The sequence below is a fragment of the Geotrypetes seraphini genome, chromosome 4 (genome assembly GCF_902459505.1).
Source record: "Geotrypetes seraphini chromosome 4, aGeoSer1.1, whole genome shotgun sequence".
NCBI classification, from domain to species: domain Eukaryota; kingdom Metazoa; phylum Chordata; class Amphibia; order Gymnophiona; family Dermophiidae; genus Geotrypetes; species Geotrypetes seraphini.
In genome coordinates, this window is record NC_047087.1 from 137824775 (window position 1) to 137846078 (window position 21304).

General features: G+C 46.2%; 2 protein-coding genes across 3 annotated transcripts in view; one reads left to right on the top strand and one right to left on the bottom strand.

Annotated features, from left to right (window-relative positions):
* The window catches only part of PWP2 (PWP2 small subunit processome component), a 360035-nt gene extending 348611 nt beyond the window's left edge, over window positions 1-11424 (bottom strand). Inside the window, exon 1 of the mRNA XM_033941702.1 lies at window positions 11272-11424. Coding sequence (XP_033797593.1) covers window positions 11272-11289 — 18 coding nt within the window. The 5' untranslated portion in view covers window positions 11290-11424. The remainder of the gene's footprint in view (window positions 1-11271) is intronic.
* A 49-nt stretch (window positions 11425-11473) lies between these two features.
* TRAPPC10 (trafficking protein particle complex 10) overlaps window positions 11474-21304 on the top strand; it is a 507189-nt gene continuing 497358 nt past the window's right edge. Inside the window, exon 1 of one of the 2 annotated variants that reach the window (XM_033941690.1) lies at window positions 11474-11829. The gene's annotated coding sequence lies outside the window, so the exon portion shown is untranslated. The remainder of the gene's footprint in view (window positions 11830-21304) is intronic. The other variant, XM_033941689.1, reaches the window with a different exon arrangement.

The window sequence follows — 21304 nt, forward strand, 5'->3', positions numbered from 1 at the left end:
CATATAAGCACACTGGGGTCCCCGCCCAGATGACGGACTATACAACCTAAGACAGAGGTTTGAACTCATAATGGGAACTGTTTATCTTTTATCTTCATAGCTTGGAGATTCTGCAGGACAGGGGACGTGCTGTTGGAGGTAAGCGAGGGTATCACAAGCTTCCCTTCATTTCAAAGAATAAAAATAAAAATAAAAAAAGTATGGGAGATAGCTATCGCTAGCTATCGCTAGCATTCAGCATTTTCAGTTGGCATAACTGTCAGCAAAGGCCCATGGGAAAGTATCTGACTAGATGTAATTTACTTGGATTTCAGCAAAGCCTTTGATACAGTTCCTCATAGGAGGCTGTTGAACAAACTTGAAGGGCTGAAGTTAGGACCCAAAGTGGTGAACTTGGTCAGAAACTGGCTGTCGGACAGACGCCAGAGGGTGGTGGTTAATGGAAGTCGCTCGAAGGAAGGAAAGGTGACTAGTGGAGTCCCTCAGGGTTCGGTGCTGGGGCCAATCCTGTTCAATATGTATGTAAGTGACATTGCTGAAGGGTTAGAAGGAAAAGTGTGCCTTTTTGCAGATGATACCAAGATTTGTAAAAGAGCAGACACCGAAGAGGGAGTGGAGAATATGAAAAAGGATCTGCAAAAGTTAGAGGAATGGTCTAATGCCTGGCAACTAAAATTCAATGCAAAGAAATGCAGAGTAATGCATTTGGGGATTAATAATAGGAAGGAACCGTATATGCTGGGAGGAGAGAAGCTGATATGCACGGACGGGGAGAGGGACCTTGGGGTGATAGTGTCCGAAGATCTAAAGGTGAAAAAACAGTGTGACAAGGCAGTGGCTGCTGCCAGAAGGATTCTGGGCTGTATAAAGAGAGACGTAGTCAGTAGAAGGAAGAAGGTGTTGATGCCCCTGTACAGGTCATTGGTGAGGCCCCACTTGGAGTATTGTGTTCAGTTTTGGAGACCGTATCTGGCGAAAGACTTGAGGCGGTCCAGAGGAGGGCGACGAAAATGATAGGAGGCTTGCGCCAGAAGACGTATGAGGAGAGACTGGAAGCCCTGAATATGTATACCCTAGAGGAAAGGAGAGACAGGGGAGATATGATTCAGACGTTCAAATACTTAAAGGGTATTAACGTAGAACAAAATCTTTTCCTGAGAAAGGAAAATGGTAAAACCAGAGGACATAATTTGAGGTTGAGGGGTGGTAGATTCAGGGGCAATGTTAGGAAATTCTACTTTACGGAGAGGGTGGTGGATGCCTGGAATGCGCTCCCGAGAGAGGTGGTGGAGAGTAAAACTGTGACTGAGTTCAAAGAAGCGTGGGATGAACACAGAAGATTTAGAATCAGAAAATAATATTAAATATTGAACTAAGGCCAGTTACTGGGCAGACTTGCACGGTCTGTGTCTGTGTATGGCCGTTTGGTGGAGGATGGGCAGGGGAGGGCTTCAATGGCTGGGGAGGGTGTAGATGGGCTGGAGTAAGTCTTAACAGAGATTTCGGCAGTTGGAACCCAAGCATAGTACCGGGTAAAGCTTTGGATTCTTGCCCAGAAATAGCTAAGAAGAAAAAAAAAAAAAATTTAAACTGAATCAGGTTGGGCAGACTGGATGGACCATTCAGGTCTTTATCTGCCGTCATCTACTATGTTACTATGGATGCAGAATTCTGTGCTCCTGCACAGAATTCACATACATTAATCATTCAGCCAGACTGGATTGTTTATCAAGAAGATAGGCTGCTTGAATGGGACAAAGAAGCCAGAGACTAATCCCATCTACCATGCCTGCAAGTATCACACCCTCCTTATCAATTAAATTAACCATTGTTTCAAACAGTTTACAAATTCTAAATAGAAAGATACTGGGACATACAATAGTTTCTATACACAGAATAAGATTCCAAGCTATAAAAGCCTCCTTTCTGCAACACATCTGCAGCTCTAGCTCTCTCTCTTTCTCTATCTATCCTTCTCTTTATCTATGGAATACGAAGCTTGGACCATCACCCCATCCCCCTTTCTCTCTCTCTCTGGCTCTCCCTAGAACTTCAGACTCTCTGTCTCTTTGTCTCTGAACTATGTAAGGCAGAGAAACTGCTTTGCTCTCTACTTAATTGTAATGCTTAATTGTTGTAATGCCTATGAATACTACTTTTCTGTAAGCCTATTTCTATAATATATTCTTTATGCAATCACCTCTGGCTGTGCCTCTCTGATTCTACTTCCTGGTGAATCATCTGTGAGGGAACTGAACCTGGGACCTGGCTTTTGTAAGGGCGCCTCTTAAGTGACCCCACCAACCAAACATTGTGGGGGCCACTAACTAACCTAACAATGACCATAATATCTACTCTGCAAATCTTCTCAGGAGATACTGACGAGGTCTCTACCCAAGATGCAGCCTGAATCCCGGTGGAGTGGGCTTGCTAGCCTTTTGAAGGATTACAAAAGAAAGAACAACAGATCGTCCTAGGCATTCCACGTGTTGGACTACACCAAAGAGTGAAGGAAAAACCCCACGCTAAAGGACACACTGTTTGGCAGGGAGGAAGACATAGGAGACTGCAACCCCACAGTTATAAGCGTGTTATGGACAGACCATCACCTAATACGCTTCAGGATAAGACATCCAGAAAGTAGGAAACAATCAAAATCCTCCGGAACGAGACCAAGAATAAGGAGAGGCTTTATAGACAGCACCAAATTCAAAAACAGACTGGAGACACACCGAAACCACAGACCTGACAGAACAGGCGAGACACTGAGACGAGGCACTGGACCAAAGTCTAGAAGAGGTAGCCCCATTAAAAATTCAAAAAACAAAAGAAAAGATGGATTCACCCCATCAGAAGAAACCATGAAGCTAAAAAGAGAGAAAAGGAAACGCGAAAGAAAATGGAGGAAATCTAACGAGGATGAGGAAGCTAGAAAAACCTGGCTCAGAATTAATAGAATTTACATCAGGAAAATACATAAAGAAAAGAAAGAATACCTATCAAAAAAGATCCTCAAAGCTAGAAACTCCACAAAAATCTTATTCAAAGTAGTATATGTTTGCTAGGGAAAATCCAGAAAGAAATCACCACCAAATGCTCCCCAATTAGTAAAAAATTCAGCAACTTCTTCACAGAGAAAATAAAGAAGATACAGAGAGGCAATGACCTAAATAACAACATAGCAATAGAAAAAACATACACGGGAAACAGGAGACATTATGGATAAGTTTGACCTAATCACAGTTACATGTGAAGAAACTACTAAGAGTGAAACCGGGCCCACCATCACTTGACACATGCCCGATAAACCCGATGAGAAGCTTGAAGGCCTGGGACTCACCTACCTCACAGACCTTATCAATAAATCATTACAGTCAGGAGAGGTCCCACGCAGATGGAAACCCTCAGTCATCAAGCCCATTCTGAAGAATAAAGAAAAAGAGCTAAAAGATTTCTCTAACTACAGACCAGTAGCCAACCCACCATGGGTATCTAAACTAATAAGACAAACTAGCCTGCCAACAAATATCAGACTTCCTAGAAAACTCATCAAAGCTAGACCAGGCCCAATCAGAGTCCAGGAGTCACCTGAGCACAGTAACAGTACTAATAGCGGTAAAGGACTCAGTCCTCAAACACCATGCTAAAGGAGAAGATGTGCTGCTGGGTTTCCTGGATCTCTTAGCGGCCTTCAATCTAGTCCAGGGATCTCAAAATCCCTCCTTGAGGGCCGCAATCCAGTCAGGTTTTCAGGATTCCCCCAATAAATATGCATGAGATCTATGTGCATGCACTGCTTTCAATGCATATTCATTGGGGAAATCCTGAAAACCTGACTGGATTGCGGCTCACAAGGAGGGACTTTGAGATTCCTGACCTAGTCCAACACACACTGCTAAAATCAAGATGCAGATAATTAGGCCTCAAAGGAAAATTCATAGCATGGATAGAATCCTTTCTATTAAAAAGATTAACGAGAGTAGAATGGCAGGGGACAACAAGCAACTGGAAGAAGTAGACATAGGAGTAATCTAATCTAATCTTCCATTTGTGTGTCGTTCATACCTATTCAGGCTCTAGGCGACTTACAGAGTGGGGATTGGGAAAAGGGTCAGAGGGGACTTAAAAGGAGGGCCTTAATTGAGAGGGAGGAGAAGAAGGGTGTGAGAAAACTCAGTTGTCAGGGAGGATTTATCAGCTTCATCCAGGCTAAGAAGTGGTTAGGTTCTTTTCTGATAGAGGCGTGTTGGTTCAGCTGTCAAAAAAGGAAAGTTTTCAACTTCTTCCGGAATGACGTGTGATTAGTTTCTTTTCTGATCACTTCTTGTAGGTCATATCAAACTTTTACGCCCATGAAGGTAAACATGGAGTGGAATATTTGCCTTTAGTGGAGATATTTTGTAGAAGGCAGATTTAGTTGTATTCTGTTTATGATTCTCATAGAGTACCACAGGGATCAGCCAAGTCACCCATGCTGTTCAACATCTTCCTCTAACTGCTGGGGAAATTCATCAGAAAACAAAACTAGGAATGCTACATCTATGCAGATGTCCAACTGGTCATCCCACGGAAGAAACGGGATGTGAAGACCAAGCAGAAGATCAAGATAAGCCTAGAGAAAATCTTTGGTTGGTTCCGTCCTCTCATTTTCTAAGCACATGCAACAAGCTGCCAAGATCTGTCGCTTCTATCTCTTCAATATCACCAAAATTCACCCCTTCCTCTTTGAGCACACTATTCGGACCCTTGTCCAAGCTCTCGTAACCTCACGCTTAGCTTACTGCAATCTACTTCTAACTGGTATCCCGCAGTGTCACCTCTCCCCCCCCCCCCCATGCAATCTGTGCAAAACTCTGTTGCACGACTCATCTTCTACCAACCTCGCTACATTCATGTCACCCTTCTCCTTAATTCACTTCACTGGCTCCCTATCTGCCATCGCATACAGTTCAATCTTATTGCTGACCTACAAGTGTGTTCATTCTGCTGCCCCTCATTATCTCCCTTTGTTTCTCTCTCCTTATACACCTCCCAGAGAACTCCGTTCCTCAGATAAGTCGCTTTTAGCTTTACCCTTCTCCGCCACTGCCAATTCCAGACTGCGTTTCATCTAGCTGCCCCCTATGCTTGGAATAAATTACGAGTTTGTCAGTCGAGCCCCTTCCCTTGTTTAAAAGCAGACTTAAAACCCACCTTTTTGATTTAGCCTTCAATCCTTAATCCTACTCCTCTGTCCTCCAACCCAGCCAGCTGATTTAACTGTTCCCCTTAACTGTATCCATGACATGCTGTTTAGATTATAAGCTCTTTTGAGCAGGGAGTTTCTTCTTCTTTGTGACTCTGTGCAATGCTGCGTGTGACTGGTAGCACTATAGAAATAAGTACCGGTAGTAGTAGTTCCAAACAAACAGACTAGTAACCAATAGGGAAAAAACAGAACTATTTCTAATCAACAAATGGGGTGGAAAAAGTCCAAGTTAGCAACCAACTCTAAAAGGCAACACCATAAAATCATCCACGGAGGGAGTGAGAAACTTAGGAGTACGGCTAGACCCAAACCTAGAAATGGCAATAGATATCCAACACATCGTGAAAAACGCTTATGACAAACTCTGCTGGATCAGAGAACTAAAACCCTACCTAACCCCAATATCCAACATAGTAACATCCCTGGTACTCTCAATCTTTGACTACTGCAATGCAATCCTTCTAGGCTTCCCAAAGTACATGATCAGGCAGATCCAAATAGTACAAAACTAAACTAAACTAAACTAATTAAACCTTGGGTTTATATACCGCACCATCTCCACGAATGCGGAGCTCGGCACGGTTTACAGGAAGAAAGATGAGAGAGGAACTACAGTGGAGAGATTAAAGAGTTAGGTGTAAAGGGGGAAGGTGAGAGGCCTAAGAGGGGGGAAGTGTTACAGTTTTGAGAATAGCCAGGTTTTTAGGTGTTTGCGGAAGAGTTGGAGGGAGCTTGAGGTTCGGAGAGGGGAGGTGAGGTTATTCCAGATCTCAGTGATTCTAAAGGGGAGGGATGACCCAAGTTTGCTTACATGGGAAATACCTTTTATGGAAGGGAAGGATAGTTTAAAAATTTGGGAGGATCTGGAGGAAGTAGGGGTTGGGGAGTTCCAGGATAGAGGGATAACGGCAGGAAGGATGCCATGTAGGATCTTGTAGGCCAGACACGCACATTTGAAGTGGTTCCTGGGGATTACTGGGAGCCAATGGAGCTTAGACAGGAGTGGTGAGACGTGATCAAATTTGTTTTTCGCGAAAACAAGCTTAGCTGCGGCGTTCTGAATCCGCTGAAGTCTGTGGAGGCTTTTCTTGGTTAGGCTGAGGTAGATAGAATTGCAATAATCCAATCTGGAGAGGATGATGGATTGTACTAGGACTGCGAAGTGTTTTTGGTGAAAATAGGGTCTGACTTTCCTTAGCATGTGAAGGCTGAAGAAGCATTTCTTCACCAGGGATTGGAGATGTTCGTTGAAGGATAGAGAAGAGTCTAAGGTGACACCCAGAACTTTGCTTGAGAACTCGAGCTGTAATGGGGGGCCGGTGGACAATGGGATGGAGGAAGGTAGATGGTCTAATTTTTGGCCGAGCCAAAGGAGTTTTGTTTTGGACTCGTTTAGTTTCATATGCATTGTGAATGCCCAGGATTGGAGGTTCTTTATGCATGAGGATATGTTCGTGGAGAGGTTAGTGAGGTTCGAGTCGGTCTCAAGGAGGACGAGGATGTCATCAGCGTAAGTGTAAAGAGTTTCAAGGGGGGATAGTTGGAGTAGTTTCAGGGAGGACATGTAAATGTTAAAGAGGATTGGGGAGAGGGGTGAGCCTTGTGGGACACCACAAGTCGGGGTCCAGGGGGAGGATGAGGTGCCGCTCATGTTAACCATGTAAGAACGGGAGCGCAAGAATTTGGAGAACCAATCAAGAACTATGGAGCTAATGCCTATCTCGGAGAGTTGGAAAATTAGAATGTCGTGGTGGACAACGTCAAAAGCTGCGAAGAGGTCGAATTGTAGAAGGACAGCAAACTTGTTACGAGAATGCAGTTGCTGAACCTTAGAGATTAGAGAGGCCAATAGGGATTCAATGCAGAAGTTGGGTCTGAAGCCATATTGGTAAGGTAAGAGGATGGAGAATCTTTCTAAGTAGGAAGAGAGCTGGGTAGATATGATAGACTCGATCAGTTTGGTGAGGAGAGGGATATTTGCTATTGGACGGTAGTTGGATGGTATGGAGGGGTCTAGGTCAGCTTTTTTCAGTAAAGGGGTCAATGCGATGTGTCCCATTTCAGTGGAGAATAGGTCTGATAATAGGGCAGAATTTATGAGTTTGGTAAGAGATGTGATGGCCTGTGCAGGGATTTTCTCAAATAGGTAGGAGAGAAATGGGTCCAGGATGCAGTTGCATGATTTTAACTTGAGGCAGAGTTTAAGGGTCTGAAAATCAGATATGAGCTCGAAGACAGTCCAGGATCTGTCGGCAGGGATGGGGTTGAGAGCAGCTAGGGTGGGGTTGGGTTCGGGGGGCACCAGAGAATTGTAGGAGATTGCGGGCGGGAAGGAGCGCCTTAAGGTAGAGATCTTATCATTGAAGAATTTTGCTAGGACCTCGGCTGAAGGAGATGAGGGAAGAAGGGTGGAGTCATTTTTAGTGGTTAGGGAGCGCCAAATGTTGAACAATGTGTCATTCTGGTTTTTGGATTTGGAGATCTTGTCTCCATAGAAGTTCTTCCTTGCTTTTTTTAATATTGAGTTGTAGAGTTTGATATTGATTCTCCAGGCCTGTCTGTCAGATGAGGATTTGGATTTTTTCCATTTTCGCTCTAAGGCTCGACATTTTTGTTTCAGGTCTCTATGGAGTGGAAGGTACCAAGGGGCTTTATGGGGATAGGTGATGGATTTAGTGGTTTGGGGGGCGAGGGAGTGGTAGGTGGACTTGGAAAGGGCGATCCAGTTGTGCCAATTGTTTTCAGAGTCTGCAAGCTTGGGAATGGAGGGGAGGAGGTTGAGGAATTTGGTCCAGAACAGATCGCTCGAAATTTTTTTCCGGAAGGTAATAGAATTGGGGGATCGGGGTGGGGATCCGAGATGAGACATGAAGATGGGGAGGCAGAAGGCCCCTAGGAGATGGTCTGACCACGGGATGTGTTCCCAACGGGTGTCTTCGGCAGACGTTTTATAAGCGGTGAGGTCGAGGAACTGGATGAGGTCTAGGGTGTGCCCTTTTTCATGGGTAGGAGCGGATGTGGGGGGGAGAAACCTAGGGAGATGAGGAAGTCATTGAATTCTATCGTGTCCTTGCTGGTGGAGTCGTCAAGGTGGAGATTAACGTCTCCGATGATTAGTAATCTTTGGAATTTGAGAAAGGCATTAGTTATGGTCTCGAAGACAAGGTTAGAGGAATTGGACCAAGGGATAGGTGGACGGTATAGTAACAGGATGCCCAGTGGGTGAGGACGGAGCTCATCATTGATTGAGGCTAGCATATATTCTAATGAAGCGTGGGTGCCTCTCTCGAGGAGCTGGACATCAAAGAAGGATTTGTAGAGGAGTGCCAGGCCACCTCCTTTGTGGTTGATTCTGGGTGAAAAGAGCCCTTGGTAGCCATGGGTGCAGAGTTCGTTTTGTGTGAAGAGGTCGTCTTTTGAGATCCATGATTCTGTGACGCACAGGAATCCAGGATTGAGGTCCTCAAGGATTTGAATTTTATTGCATGCGGATCTGGCGTTGCAGTAAAGGGTCGGGACAGGGGTGAGAGAGTTAGAGGCATGGCAGGGGAGGTTAGCATGGGGGACAGGCTTTAGAGAGGTGGGATTGACTTTGCGGGGGTTTTTTCTGGTGGGGTGATTCCTGGGGCACGTCAGGGTGGGGATTCTGGTACCAGGGCCAGAATTGTAACTATTTGAGGAGTCGAGCAGGTAGGGAGAGGGAGGGTTCAGGCAGAGGGAGGTATTGAGAGATGAGCAGAGCAGGAGTATAAGGACCCAAAGGGGTGGCTTCATGGTTTGTTTGTTTTTTGGTCAGAAAAGGGCCTTAGCAATGGGCAGAGACTAGTAACTGGACAAATTCCAGCGGAGGGGCTTAGCGATGGTTAATTGGGTAAGAGCCTTTATAATGCAATCAAGTAAACTGTACAGATCACAATGGAATTTGAACATGGGAGACTTAAGCCAGGCAGGCAGAGTGGAAACAAAACACCGCAGCTAGATTTCTGCTGGGAAAATTGAAACAGACCAGTGTCACCCCACTACTGAAAGAGTTACACTGGCTCCCAATTGAAAGCAGGGTGAAATTCAAGATCATGCTGCTGACACACAGAACAGCAATACCTAGCAAACAGAACAAACAACCATAAACCAACTCACACCCAACACTCAAACCTAGAATACCTACTGGAAATACAGTGATGCCTTAGAATCCGAACTTAATCCGTTTCAGAACCCCATTCGAGTTCCAAGACAATTTTTCCCATTGAAAATAATAGAAACTGGATTAATCTGTTCCTGGGTCCCACAAACTCAAATTTTAACATTAAATACATTGGATTTTAAGGTAAAATATTAAATACTAGTCTTATAGCCCGTTACATTAACGGGTGCTTGAATATATGTGTGTGTGTGTCTGTCTTTATTTCTTTTTCTCTCTCCTTAGCCGCTTTCTGGGTTTTTTTGGGTTTTTTTTTTCCTTGGCTGTCCACAACCACCCCTTGCCTGCTCCCCGTCCATTATCCCTTCCTTTTACCTCCCCTGTGTCCTCCACCACTTCATCACTGCTCACCTTATCCAGCAGCAGCCCTTTTGTTTTACCTCCCCCCTGTCCATCATCACCTTCTTCCTGCTCCCCCTGCACGGTCTAGTCACTGGCCTCATTAACAATTTAAAGCAGCTGTAAAATAACCCTTAGCATATCCTCATAAGCAAAATACAAAATATCAAACCTTAACCAACCTACTGCATCACTGCTTATCCTCTCCTGTATTGCATTGCAAATGGCAACGTGCCTGGTGAACCCTTATAACACAGTCTGGGAATGCTCCAGACTGTGTTATAAGTGTTCCTTTCCCATCTCACCTCCTGAGAGTGAAAAGGAGAGTGTTTGGACTTTTAAAAAGACCCCGGGGGAAGTTCTGAAGTGGAATTTTTGTTGTTAGTATGTGCAGAGAGGGAAGGTATAGTCCACGACACCAGGATGTTAACTTTGTAGTTGCGGCTATTTTGAAGATCGTTCTGCCCTGCTCCTTGCCTTACTATATTTTTAAGTTGAAAGACACGGCGGCAGCGACTCCTCTCAAGATCCCCGACTGCATCGGACTTCCGACGCAGGTGGGGATCCTGAGAGGGGCCGCTGTCTCGTCTTTCAACTTAAAAATATAGTAAGGCAAGGAGCAGGGCAGAGGGAAGAACATCACGGCTGACAGCCGCCGCGCCGACATCCGCCTCAGGGGAGACAGCCGCAGCGTCCCACATCCGCCTCGGGGGAGGAGAGAGGACTTCAGGCAAGGAGCAGGGCAGAGCAAAAAACAGCATGGGCCGACAGCCGCACGGAAAACGGACGCACGCGATGGGAGTGCGCATGCGCGGCCTAGCGTTTTATTATATTAGATTCCAAATCAGCATTCAGATTCTGGGGCAGAAACACACACATACAATGTGCAGGGCGTTCGGATTCCAAAGCAGAGTTTGGATTCTGGGGCAAAATTTACTACAAAAAAGGTTCGGATTCCAAAGCGTTCGAGTTCTGGGGCATTCGGATTCCGAGGTACCACTGTACCCTCTTTCAGAGACATCAAAAACAAAAAAGCATCAGGAAAAAATGTTCTTTGTGATGGCCCCAATGTGGTGGAACTCCCTTCCGAGGGAATTAAAATAAGACAGGAATAACGATGATAACACTTTAGCAAATAAAGAAACAATTAGGGGAACAACAGGCTACCCCCACCTGAAACTTAAAGGGTACAAAAACTATAATAGTATATGTACATTTGTTTAACTCATGTATCGTAACACCTTTACTAAAGCTCAAGTATTGTAGCAACTTTACCGTTGTATTTTAACACTTGTACCGAAGCTCATATGTTCAAACACCTTTACTGAAGTTCATGCAGACCACTCTGAACTGACTTCCCAGTCATTAGCAGTGGTATAGAAGCTTCCAATAAACATAGACATATCTGAATACTGACATTGTTTTAAAGCTTTTTGTGATAAAGTAAATTCAAGAATGTTTTCATTATGCTCCCTCTATCACTCACCTTATAGGCGAACCTCATTGCTTCACTATAGGAAAATAAAATTCAATAGAAGAGACCTGATACAACCAAGGTACAGAAACAAATCTCACGCTGATACACACGTGCGCTCTTCAAACAACACCATTTCCGGGTCAACTGCCGCGACTGCGCACAAAGCAGGACGTAACCTGTTATAACGCCGGTCGAATAAGGAATATTGACCAACAAAATATAGAAAGAAGGGGATATAATTACTGTGTAGCTTCATAGAGTAGGGTTGCTTGCAAATCTGGTGGCTAGAGTTGGAGCACGACCGTGGAACCCGGAAGAACTCGAGCTTGCATTGGAACATTGTATTCTGGGGTGCAGTGAATTTAAGAGGACGTAGTTGTACCCAAACTTGTCGCCGGCATATTGGCCGGGTTGGTGGTAGAACAGATATTGTTTGGGGTCAGTTAAAAGCTGGTGTTCGGAATAAGTATAGTGGGCTAGGAATGTGTGAGGTAGCGTGCCTGAGGGTGCACTAGTGACATTCGCGTGCATGATTTTTTCCCGGAGGTTGAGTCTGGACTGGTTAAAGTGAGTAACATAATAGGAGTGAGTGTGAATATGGAAGCTCGTAAATGAAAATTAGAAAACTATTAAACTACTGAGGTTTGGGTGATGTACTGGAGTATGGGAACTGTGGGGAAAGAGAAGCATTTGTGAGAAATTGTTTGAATGTGCTGGGGCTGGAGATCAGCAAAGCTGATTTTGATGTAGTACTGCATGAAATTTAAAACGGGTATAATGCTATGGGTGTTGCGCTCAGTGAAAACTTAAGTAGAGAGCTGGATTTTGCAGGAGGATCTTTGGCTGTAGGCAAGCCAGGAAAGTATGCTGAGAAGTTCTAATTGCATATGAGGGGTCTGGGTAAAACCAGGATCTCCAGGATCCTCATAAACTTGTATTGAGATCCTGGTAAAATTACAGGATTTTCCAGGATCCTGGTCCACCTTAACAGCAGACCTCTTTTTGATTGCCACAATTGCTGCTATGCATTTACTGGAGTCCCCTACAACGCCGTCCTCTCCTTCTCTGCCGGTGTCGCCCCTTATGGCATGCTCTTCTCTTCCCGTGTGGGCGGACCGGCAGAGAAGAAGACGTCAACGCGGGGACTCCCTTTAGTTTAGAATGCCAACCAGACGGGAATAAAAATAGGCTTGCAACTCGGGAACATGGTAAAAAAAAACAGGATTTGCAGGATTCTCGGGATCTCCAGAATGTAAGGCTCATTTTTTAATGACAGCAACAGGCTCTTTCATTGGGGAATTTTTCTGTAAAGTCCAGCCCCTATGATGCAGTTCTATTCTTCTGTGGGTGGGTTTGGCAGAAGACAATGATGTCAGCAAAAGGGGAGGGGACTGCCTGCAGAATGACAGAAAATCAGACAACACAGTTGGTGCAAACTGCAGAGCTAAATAGTGGAAGCTGTTGCAGGGAGTGATTGTGGGGGACTGAAAGAGGCATAAAATACAATCAATATGTTCCAGAAAAAAAGAAATAAAAATAGCATACAAAGTAAAGTGAAGTCGGGGTGGGGGGGACAATGGCAGGAAACATCCACATTTTGTACTCCTTCCTTATCAAAAGCACAGGACCTACCAGGATCCTGCAATTCTGACCCCAGGAATGGCTGCATCTATCTGGTTTCAGCACCCTCAACCACTTATAAGGCAGGAAATATCCATTCCATGCACTCTTTCCCTATCAAAAGCACAGGATGTTTCAGGATTTGCAGGATATCCAGGATCCAGCAGGATGTGTCAGGATCCTGCAATTCTGACCCCAGGAAGGGCTGCATCTATCTGGTTTCAGCACCCTCAACCACCTATAAAGCAGGAAACATCCATTCCATACACTCTTTCTCTATCAAAAGCACAGGATATGCAAGGATGTGCCAGGATCCTGCAATTCTGACTCTAGGAAGGGCTGCATCTTTCTCCTAGGACAAGCAGGATGAGTCAGCCACATATGGGTGTTGTCCCAACAGCTCCCAATTTGCGGATAAGCTCTCCAATAGCTCAGAGAGATTTTTTTTTCCTCTGAGCACGTGCAGTGCCCAGGCCCCCCCCTGCTTCCCCCTTAAACCCCAGTCTTTAGTCTCCGCCCATTCCCATCTGTCGGATTTTCTACAGCTCTCCATTACAACTTCCTACCATCTAAACTTCTACTTACCATCTTGAAGATGCCAGAAACATCAAAGAAATGTCTGGGATGCAGAAAAAGGATGAGTACACTGGATCCTCATGAATTGTGCATCCGCTGCTTGGGTATGGCGCACGAGGACCAGTGTTGCTTGCATTGTGCCCACCTGTCTCCGTGCGCATGCAAGCTAGGGAAGAGGGCACTGAGAGACTTCATGAAGAGAAGTGAGGCCCGATAATCTTCCTCCAGCAGCCAACCTCATCGGAATGCAGCAGTGGGGGATCCACAAAATACAGTGGTAAGGAGCCTCCAGAACGCCCTGGCTCAGCTAATCCCCCCGTTTGCACCCAGCCCGGCAGAGAAATCTCTCCCAGAGTCCCTGCATGCTGCCACGTACAGCCAGCCCCTGCAGGCAGCCGATCAGAGTTCGCCCTCTAGCCTGAGAAATCTCTAATGGAGTCCCTGCATGCTGCCACATACAGCCAGCACCTGCAGGCAGCTGATTGGGGTTCGCCCTCCAGCCTGAGAAATTTCTCCCGGAGTCCCTGCATGCTGCCACGTACATCCAGCACCTGCAGGCAGCCGATCGGGATTCCTCCTCCAGCCCCAAAGATAAGTCCTATCTGCTTGCTTTTGGGAAACTTCTGATAAATCTCCTGCAGCCCTGAGGGCTCTGCCCCTCCCTCCTCCCAATCTGAACAAAAGGAGAAGGAAACTCCCATGCTTCTTTCCCCCTGCAGACCTCTCCCACCGGCAGGAAGTCTCTCAGTGCCCTGTACATGCTGCTCCAGAGTTCAGCATGTACAGGGCAGTGGGCAACCGATCCCAGAAGTGTCCCTCCTCCCTGCCTCAGCAACCAGCCATGATGGAAATCGCTGGCAAGCAATTGCAGCACAGACTTTCCCTTCTTCCCCGGCAACATAGGCAGTCCCGGGGAACTCTTCACAGAGTGTGAGTGCTGATGTCTTCAGTGATGTGGTATGTCAGACCACACCTCCCCAAAGGTGGGGTTTTGAAACTCCTCAGCCCCAGGAGGTGTTTCTTCAGGAACCTAGGCAGAGTGCATTCCACAGATCACAGCCAGCAGGAGGGACACTGCTAGTACTTATTTCTATAGCGCTGAAAGGTATATGCAGCACTGTACAGTTTAATTACAATAGGCAGTACAGCAGGAGAAGCCCACACACTCCTCTTCCTCTGCCTCCAGGCACAGCGGGAAATGCAGCCAGGAGCACTGGCACAGATGAAGGGGTGCATCCTGCCCCCTCTCTGAGGCTCACCCCCCTGCCCCCTCTCTGAGGCTCACCCAAGAAGGACAGAATGTCGGCGGGGGACATGGAACCACTCAACCAGTCAAGCGGAGCAGCACATAAACCTGTGAACCACCAGGGTTGGACCAGCAGCAGCAGTTAATCCTCCTGCTGGCCCAGCTCCTCTCTCAACGGGCAACACTCCCCCCAGTGTCCCCCTTTAGATAAAGTCACGCACAACAGCAGCAAACCAGCCTTCAGCCATGCCCCGAGTAACCACCCACCAAAAATAAAACCCCAAAGAAAAAAAAAACCAACAAACGAGGACTTACCCCAAGTTTCTCCAGAAACTCACAGCCCTTCTCAAGATCCACGTGGGTGGACCTCCAGTACCCAAGACAGATTACTACAATGCCTGGACTACTTCAGGCAGGCGGTGGCGATTCCAGTCCACAAGAACCTCCTGGACTGCAGAGACAAGATTTGGCAGACTCCCTCCTCAGGGCAACCAACATCAAGGAGACTGGAAGTGAAGTACCAGATCCTTCCAGCCCAGGGGTTCGACAACCTGCAGTTGCCACACAAGGACATTGCGGTAGCCTCGGCGCTCAAGAGAAACAGGACAGCATGACCCCCCCTCCAATGCCCCACCAAGGAAGGACCTGAAAAACCCTGGATTCCACGGGGAAAAAGACCTTCGAGGGTGCAATGCTGAACACATGAATTGCTGCGCTCCAGTTCCAGATGCTGCTTTATCAAGAGGCCCTAGAGAGAATAAATAAATAAAATAAAACAGGGACTCCAGCTCGCCATCAAGCCGGTCCAGGAGTCTAAATCATTCCTCCTCCATGATTTAGAGAAATGCAGAAAGCACCTCTCCAAGACAGCCTTTGAATTCTTTGAAACATTCAGCCACACTGGGGGAACAGCTGTCCCTGCCCAGCGCTTAGCCTAGCTTTATACCCAGGCGCTCCATGATGAGAGTCTCTGGCAAATGCAACATGTATAGAGGTTAACGTGTTCGGTGATAAGGTTATGGAGACAGTCAACGATACCAAAGATGACTTCTCCACCCTCAAAACCCTCTCTTCCAACGGCCTAGAACATTGGGCACACCCATGAAGACACCAGATGAACCAACCTCACATGTCCTTCACCGCCCCCAAGTGATACCCCAGAACACCACACTGGGCAACAGTCTGTGCCCCAGCGCTCGCAACAGTAAAATAACTGCTATGCAAACAAGCGCCACCCGAGGAACAGGGGCAACTAAGGGCAGCCCTCTCCCCAAAACAAAAACAGAACCTTCGACCACCTTCCGGCCCAGCAGGGGCCGGGGGTGGCAGGATCAGATTGTCTGCGAATACGTGGCCCAGGATCACCACCGACCAGCGGGTCCTCAGCATCATCAAGCAGGGATACCGAATTCGTCTCCACTCCCGCCCCCCCTCCCCCGTGTGGGCGGGGCTCCCTTCATCTGACGACCCCATTTTTCCTGCAGCAAGGAGAGGACCTGCTTCAGGCAGAATCAATAGAGGCGGTGCCAACCAGAGGAGATCACCAAGGGGTTTGTACTTCAGGAACTTCCTCGTCCCCATGGACAAGGACAAACGCTCGATCTTGGATCTTTGCAAACTCAACAGGTGCATACACAAGGAACGATTCTGGATGCACTCTCTGGGTACAGTCTTGACCCTGGTACAGTGGCTAGTATCCCTGCACTTACATGATGCATACACTCACGTGCCCATGCACCCAGCTCACAGGAGGCATCATCATTTCAAAAGCCGAGACAGACACTTCCAGTACAAGGTCCTACCCTTTGAACTCTCAACTGCTCCAAGAGTGTTCACAAAGTGTGTGGCATGGCAGCAGCACATCTTCGCCTTCAGAGGGTGTGCGTCCTCCCTTATCTCGACGACTGGCTGATAGTGGCCCAATCTCCAAGGGAGCCACAGCTGGCCCTGACAACCACCATAACCCTCCAAGAACTGGGGTGCCTCATCAACTAAAAAAAAAAAAAAATCCCACCTGATACCCACCAGAGGACATCGTTCATCGAGGCAGTCATCAACACCACACAGACCAAGGCCTTTCTACCGGACTGCCAGATAGATGCCATGACATCCCTGGCCCAGCGCATCTCTGCCAGCAGCTCATCGTCAGCACGCTCCCTCCTGCATCTCATGGGCCACATGGCGGCTACGGTCTTTGTTGTCCAGCACCCCAGACTACACATGAGACCCCTGCAATGGCACCTCAGATGTCACTGGAACCAGCATAACCAACCATTGACCACCCAGATACCTATTCGCCAACCCACACACAAGACGCTTCACTGGTGGATGGCCCGAGATAACTTAGCGAAGGGGAAACCATTCAGACCACAACTTCAACAGCTGGTGGTCACTACGGATGCCTCCAAACATGGAGAGGGGGCACACCTTCTCCATTTTCGCACAGGGGACACATGTTCTGCCCAGGCGTCCTCACTCCATATCAAAGCTCAGGGCCATAGGGAATGTCTTCAAAACCTTCAAACAATGGGTGACAGGCAGGACAGTCCTCATTCAAACAGACAATCAGGTAGCCATGTACTACATCAGCAAGCAGGGAGGGACATGGTCAGCCTCAATCTGCAGGAAGCGTGCCGCATATGGGAGTTCGCCAACTCCATTCAATGCCCCATCCTGGCAACTTACCTCCCGGAGGAGCAGAACGACCTGGCAGACAGCCTCAGCCGCCAGCTGGATCCATACGAGTGGTCTCTCACCCCAGCGGTGACGAAGATCTTCAGTACCTGGGGCACACCAAGCATCGACCTATTTGCAACAGAACTGAACTCAAAATGCACGACCTTCTGCTCAAAGAGACTGACCCATTGCCGTCTCAGCCCAGATGGTTTGTCTGAGTTGGAACCACAAACTCTTATACGCCTACCCGCCAACACCTCTCGGCAACCATGATTCTCGTTCCGGCAACGGATAGCGGTTCACCCACCTCTCCGCCTCCTAATCAGCACAGATCTCATAACACAACACGAGACACAAGGACATTACGGTAGCCTCGGCGCTCAAGAGAAACAGGACAGCACGACCCCCCCTCCAATGCCCCACCAAGGAAGGACCTGAAAAACCCTGGATTCCATGGGGAAAAAGACCTTCGAGGGTGCAATGCTCTACCCTCCACGACGACCTGCGTTACTTAGCCCTGACCACATGGATGTTGAGAGGATGAACCTACCACAAGATGTGGAGCACATTCTTATGGCAGCCAGAAGATCTTCAACCAGAAAATGCTATGGGTTGAAATGGAGAAGGTTCCGCTACTGGTGCACAGGCACGCAGTGAGACCCCTACAACTGCCCCATACCAGACATCCTGCTGTACCTACTGAAAAGGATTTAGGTCCCAATTCCTGCCCCATACTTTCTCTGTCATTTGGAAGTCAGGTACCTGGGGACATATCTTAAAGACCAGAAATCATCTTCCAAAACATGTCCGCTTTAATATCAGCTTCACATTCTTTTTATATCATTCTACACGAATCAGTGTTGTCAGCATGTGACGTAAACACAAACCATATATGGACACAGGTCACATGAAACTTTAAAGACATCAGCATTTTTTCTATCTAGAGACTGAAGTCTACAGAGGGTCAGAAAAAGCCTTAACCAGCAGAGCTTCTAATCTAAATCTGTCTGTAAATACGGCTTAACAAAACAATTGAATTCACTTCACAACATCTCTGTTTAAACATACATGTCCTTGTAGTATTTTCAAAAAGGGAAAGACAAACAGGGTCTGGTTTTTACAGCTTGAAAACATGGCCTAAGGACTTGATATGTGTCCCTTCAATCCCCTCTTACGTCATGAAAATGATGTCATAAATACACAGCATGAGCTGGAAGGGAGTGATACTCTAGATATGTCTCTCAAGGAGGGTTTTTTTTTTAGGAGCTGTAAAACAAATAACATAGTACATGAGCAGTCAAAAACAAGAGTGCAAATAATAAGAGATTATAACAATAAAAAGGTCTTTTACCCAACCCTGCATTCAACTAAAGTGCTGATCCCAAGAATTTGAACTCAGCAAAGAGGTCTGCTAATTTCTGAATGTCCATAGGAGGACCTATATTGTCAGAAAGAAAAGTACAACAGCTTAAAGTACTGAGGAGAATTTAACAGAATTCTCAGCTAGAATCATATCTAGGGCCATATGATTTTGAGAACCATCTGAGAAGTGGAGCCTAATTGATCAGTAATACCTTGCAAGGCGTCCCTAGAATAATTCACAAAGCGTTGCTGATTATAATAATTTTAACTAATCCGATCAACATTCTTATTAATAGTAATAAAGGGAATAAGGAACTCAAACCCAGCCTTAACCTGAGCTCGGGCCTTAAATTCATCTGGGACCCCTCTTGGGACCCCTATGGCATCTATGTATACATGTGATCAGATTTATATTGAGACAGAAAAGAGGAAAAACCATGTGAATAGGAAGGATGCCTTTCAGAAAGAATATGCAGAAGCATAGTAACCTTAACTAAAGTGCACTGGCCTATCCACTGGCTGGGTAGCTTAACACGGAGCCAAAAGTCTCCATAAAGCCAGTAAATATCAAATCTGATGCAGCAACAATAGGGCATACCTATGAGCCAAGACAGAACAATAACCTGGGGGTAAATTACCTACAAAACTACCCTGTGTCAGATTAGAAACATGACATGTGTAATTACCCTTATAGATTGTAACGGCAATATCAAGCTTTGCTGTCTTGGCAACAAAGGGTATTTAGAACACTACAGTGCACAAAGGGGATAGGTAAAATTAGAGGAGATATTGGTAAATAACCCAAAAAGGCATGGTTGGATACCAAGAGGGAGGTCCAGAGGTACGGTTCCTAGATGGGGTCTAGCTTGAGCACATATGTAACAATTACTCTTATTATGTTGATCAGCAGTGAATTTCATCCATTCTAACCAAAAGTTACGTTCTGAAAACCCTACCTCAACAGCCACAATATCTTCAAAAGTGGGATTGGCAATAGCCATCATGTCAGTAAGTTTATTGAATGTAGGGGCCAGTGGGTTAGTATTTTTTGGGGCCCCCACAAAATGGCGGGAGAGAATGAGTGGAGGTAGATAGATCCCGTAAGAAAACTGATGGGTCGGATAGCTAGACCCACCCTTAAACCACATGTCCATAATGTACATACCTTCATCAGTAGGTCTAGGGTTGTCAATAGTAAGAGAAAGCTTAATAATTTGTGCAGGAACACTTTTCCTATAACAGTTTCCAACCTTATGAAGGGTCATACAAGTAAGCAATGATTTACCATTTTGGTTCACTGTTTTTCAGAATATTTTCTAGTTTATAAACCCAGTCAGTATCAATATTCCACCCTACCGCTCCCCAGAATGCACACTTATCCCCCCAACGTGAGTCAGTAACATATATATATATATGTCTTTAGTTTTAGGAATCTCTGAGGACCAATGGCACAGCTTTGGGATATCAATTGATGAACAGTCCACAATGTCAAAGGAGAAGGTGGCAACTTGTACACTGCTGGAATTATACCATAAGGTAGCATACTGTCTGTCTTTCTGGATTCCAATTGAAGGACAGCCTTTGCGAGGGAGTAGTCCAGCTTGACGTCGTGTTCGCAAAGAGGTGTCGGGGGTGCTGTTTACAGCAGGAGTATCATTTATAGATGGGTATGGGCAGAAAGTGTCGTGGACCCAGAACACATCATCCCTGTAGACCCAATTAGAAATGATCTATACAGGGAGAAAAACTAGCAGCAGCGTTGCCAGTAAGAGAATGATAAAGTTGGTAGAATGCTGCAATGAGATCATCATGTTGTTCCACTGGAGGAGGTGAAATCTGCACAGGGAAGACTTGCTTCTGGGGTTTTAGGTTAACCCTCTTCAAGCGACTTGCGTGGATCCAAACAGGAAACTCCTCAGTGAGTGCAGCGGGCCTAGTCACAGCGATCACAGTAGTGGGAAGGCCAAAGGGGAAATCCGTCTGCTTCCGATCCTTGGAAAGCTGGACAATCACCAGGCTGGAAAAAATGGGTAGGAATCTGTGGAGAGAAAGGAGAAGTGCAAGACACGTTTCTTTGAACAAGCCCTAATATTTCAATTAGCTTTTGGACGTATTCCTCCTGTATCAAGGGAAAATCTACCCATGGGGCGGGGAAAGGTCATCCCATGAGAATCTCAAAGGGAGAGCAGCCAGATGTCTGTGCATACAGAAAGAGATACTTGAAAAGAGATGCTTGAAAAGCATTCCAAATATCATTCAGCAGCTGTACTCCAATATGATCCAAATAAGAGATAGAAAACAAGAGAAACCATGTTGCCTGTACTGAATGTGGCAACATGTAACAATACCAATTCATTTACTTGATATAGCTATGGCAAAAGAGAGACAATACTCAGTTACTTAAGGTTCTTAATTGAACAAGCCAAAAATATATGTTTTTGCGTGCTGCATATAACTATTATGCACCTCAGAGAGACCATACTGATGTACTGAATGTATTCAGAAATGTATATTGAATGGATCATATGTAGGGAACACCACGAAATAAATGCTGTATAAAGT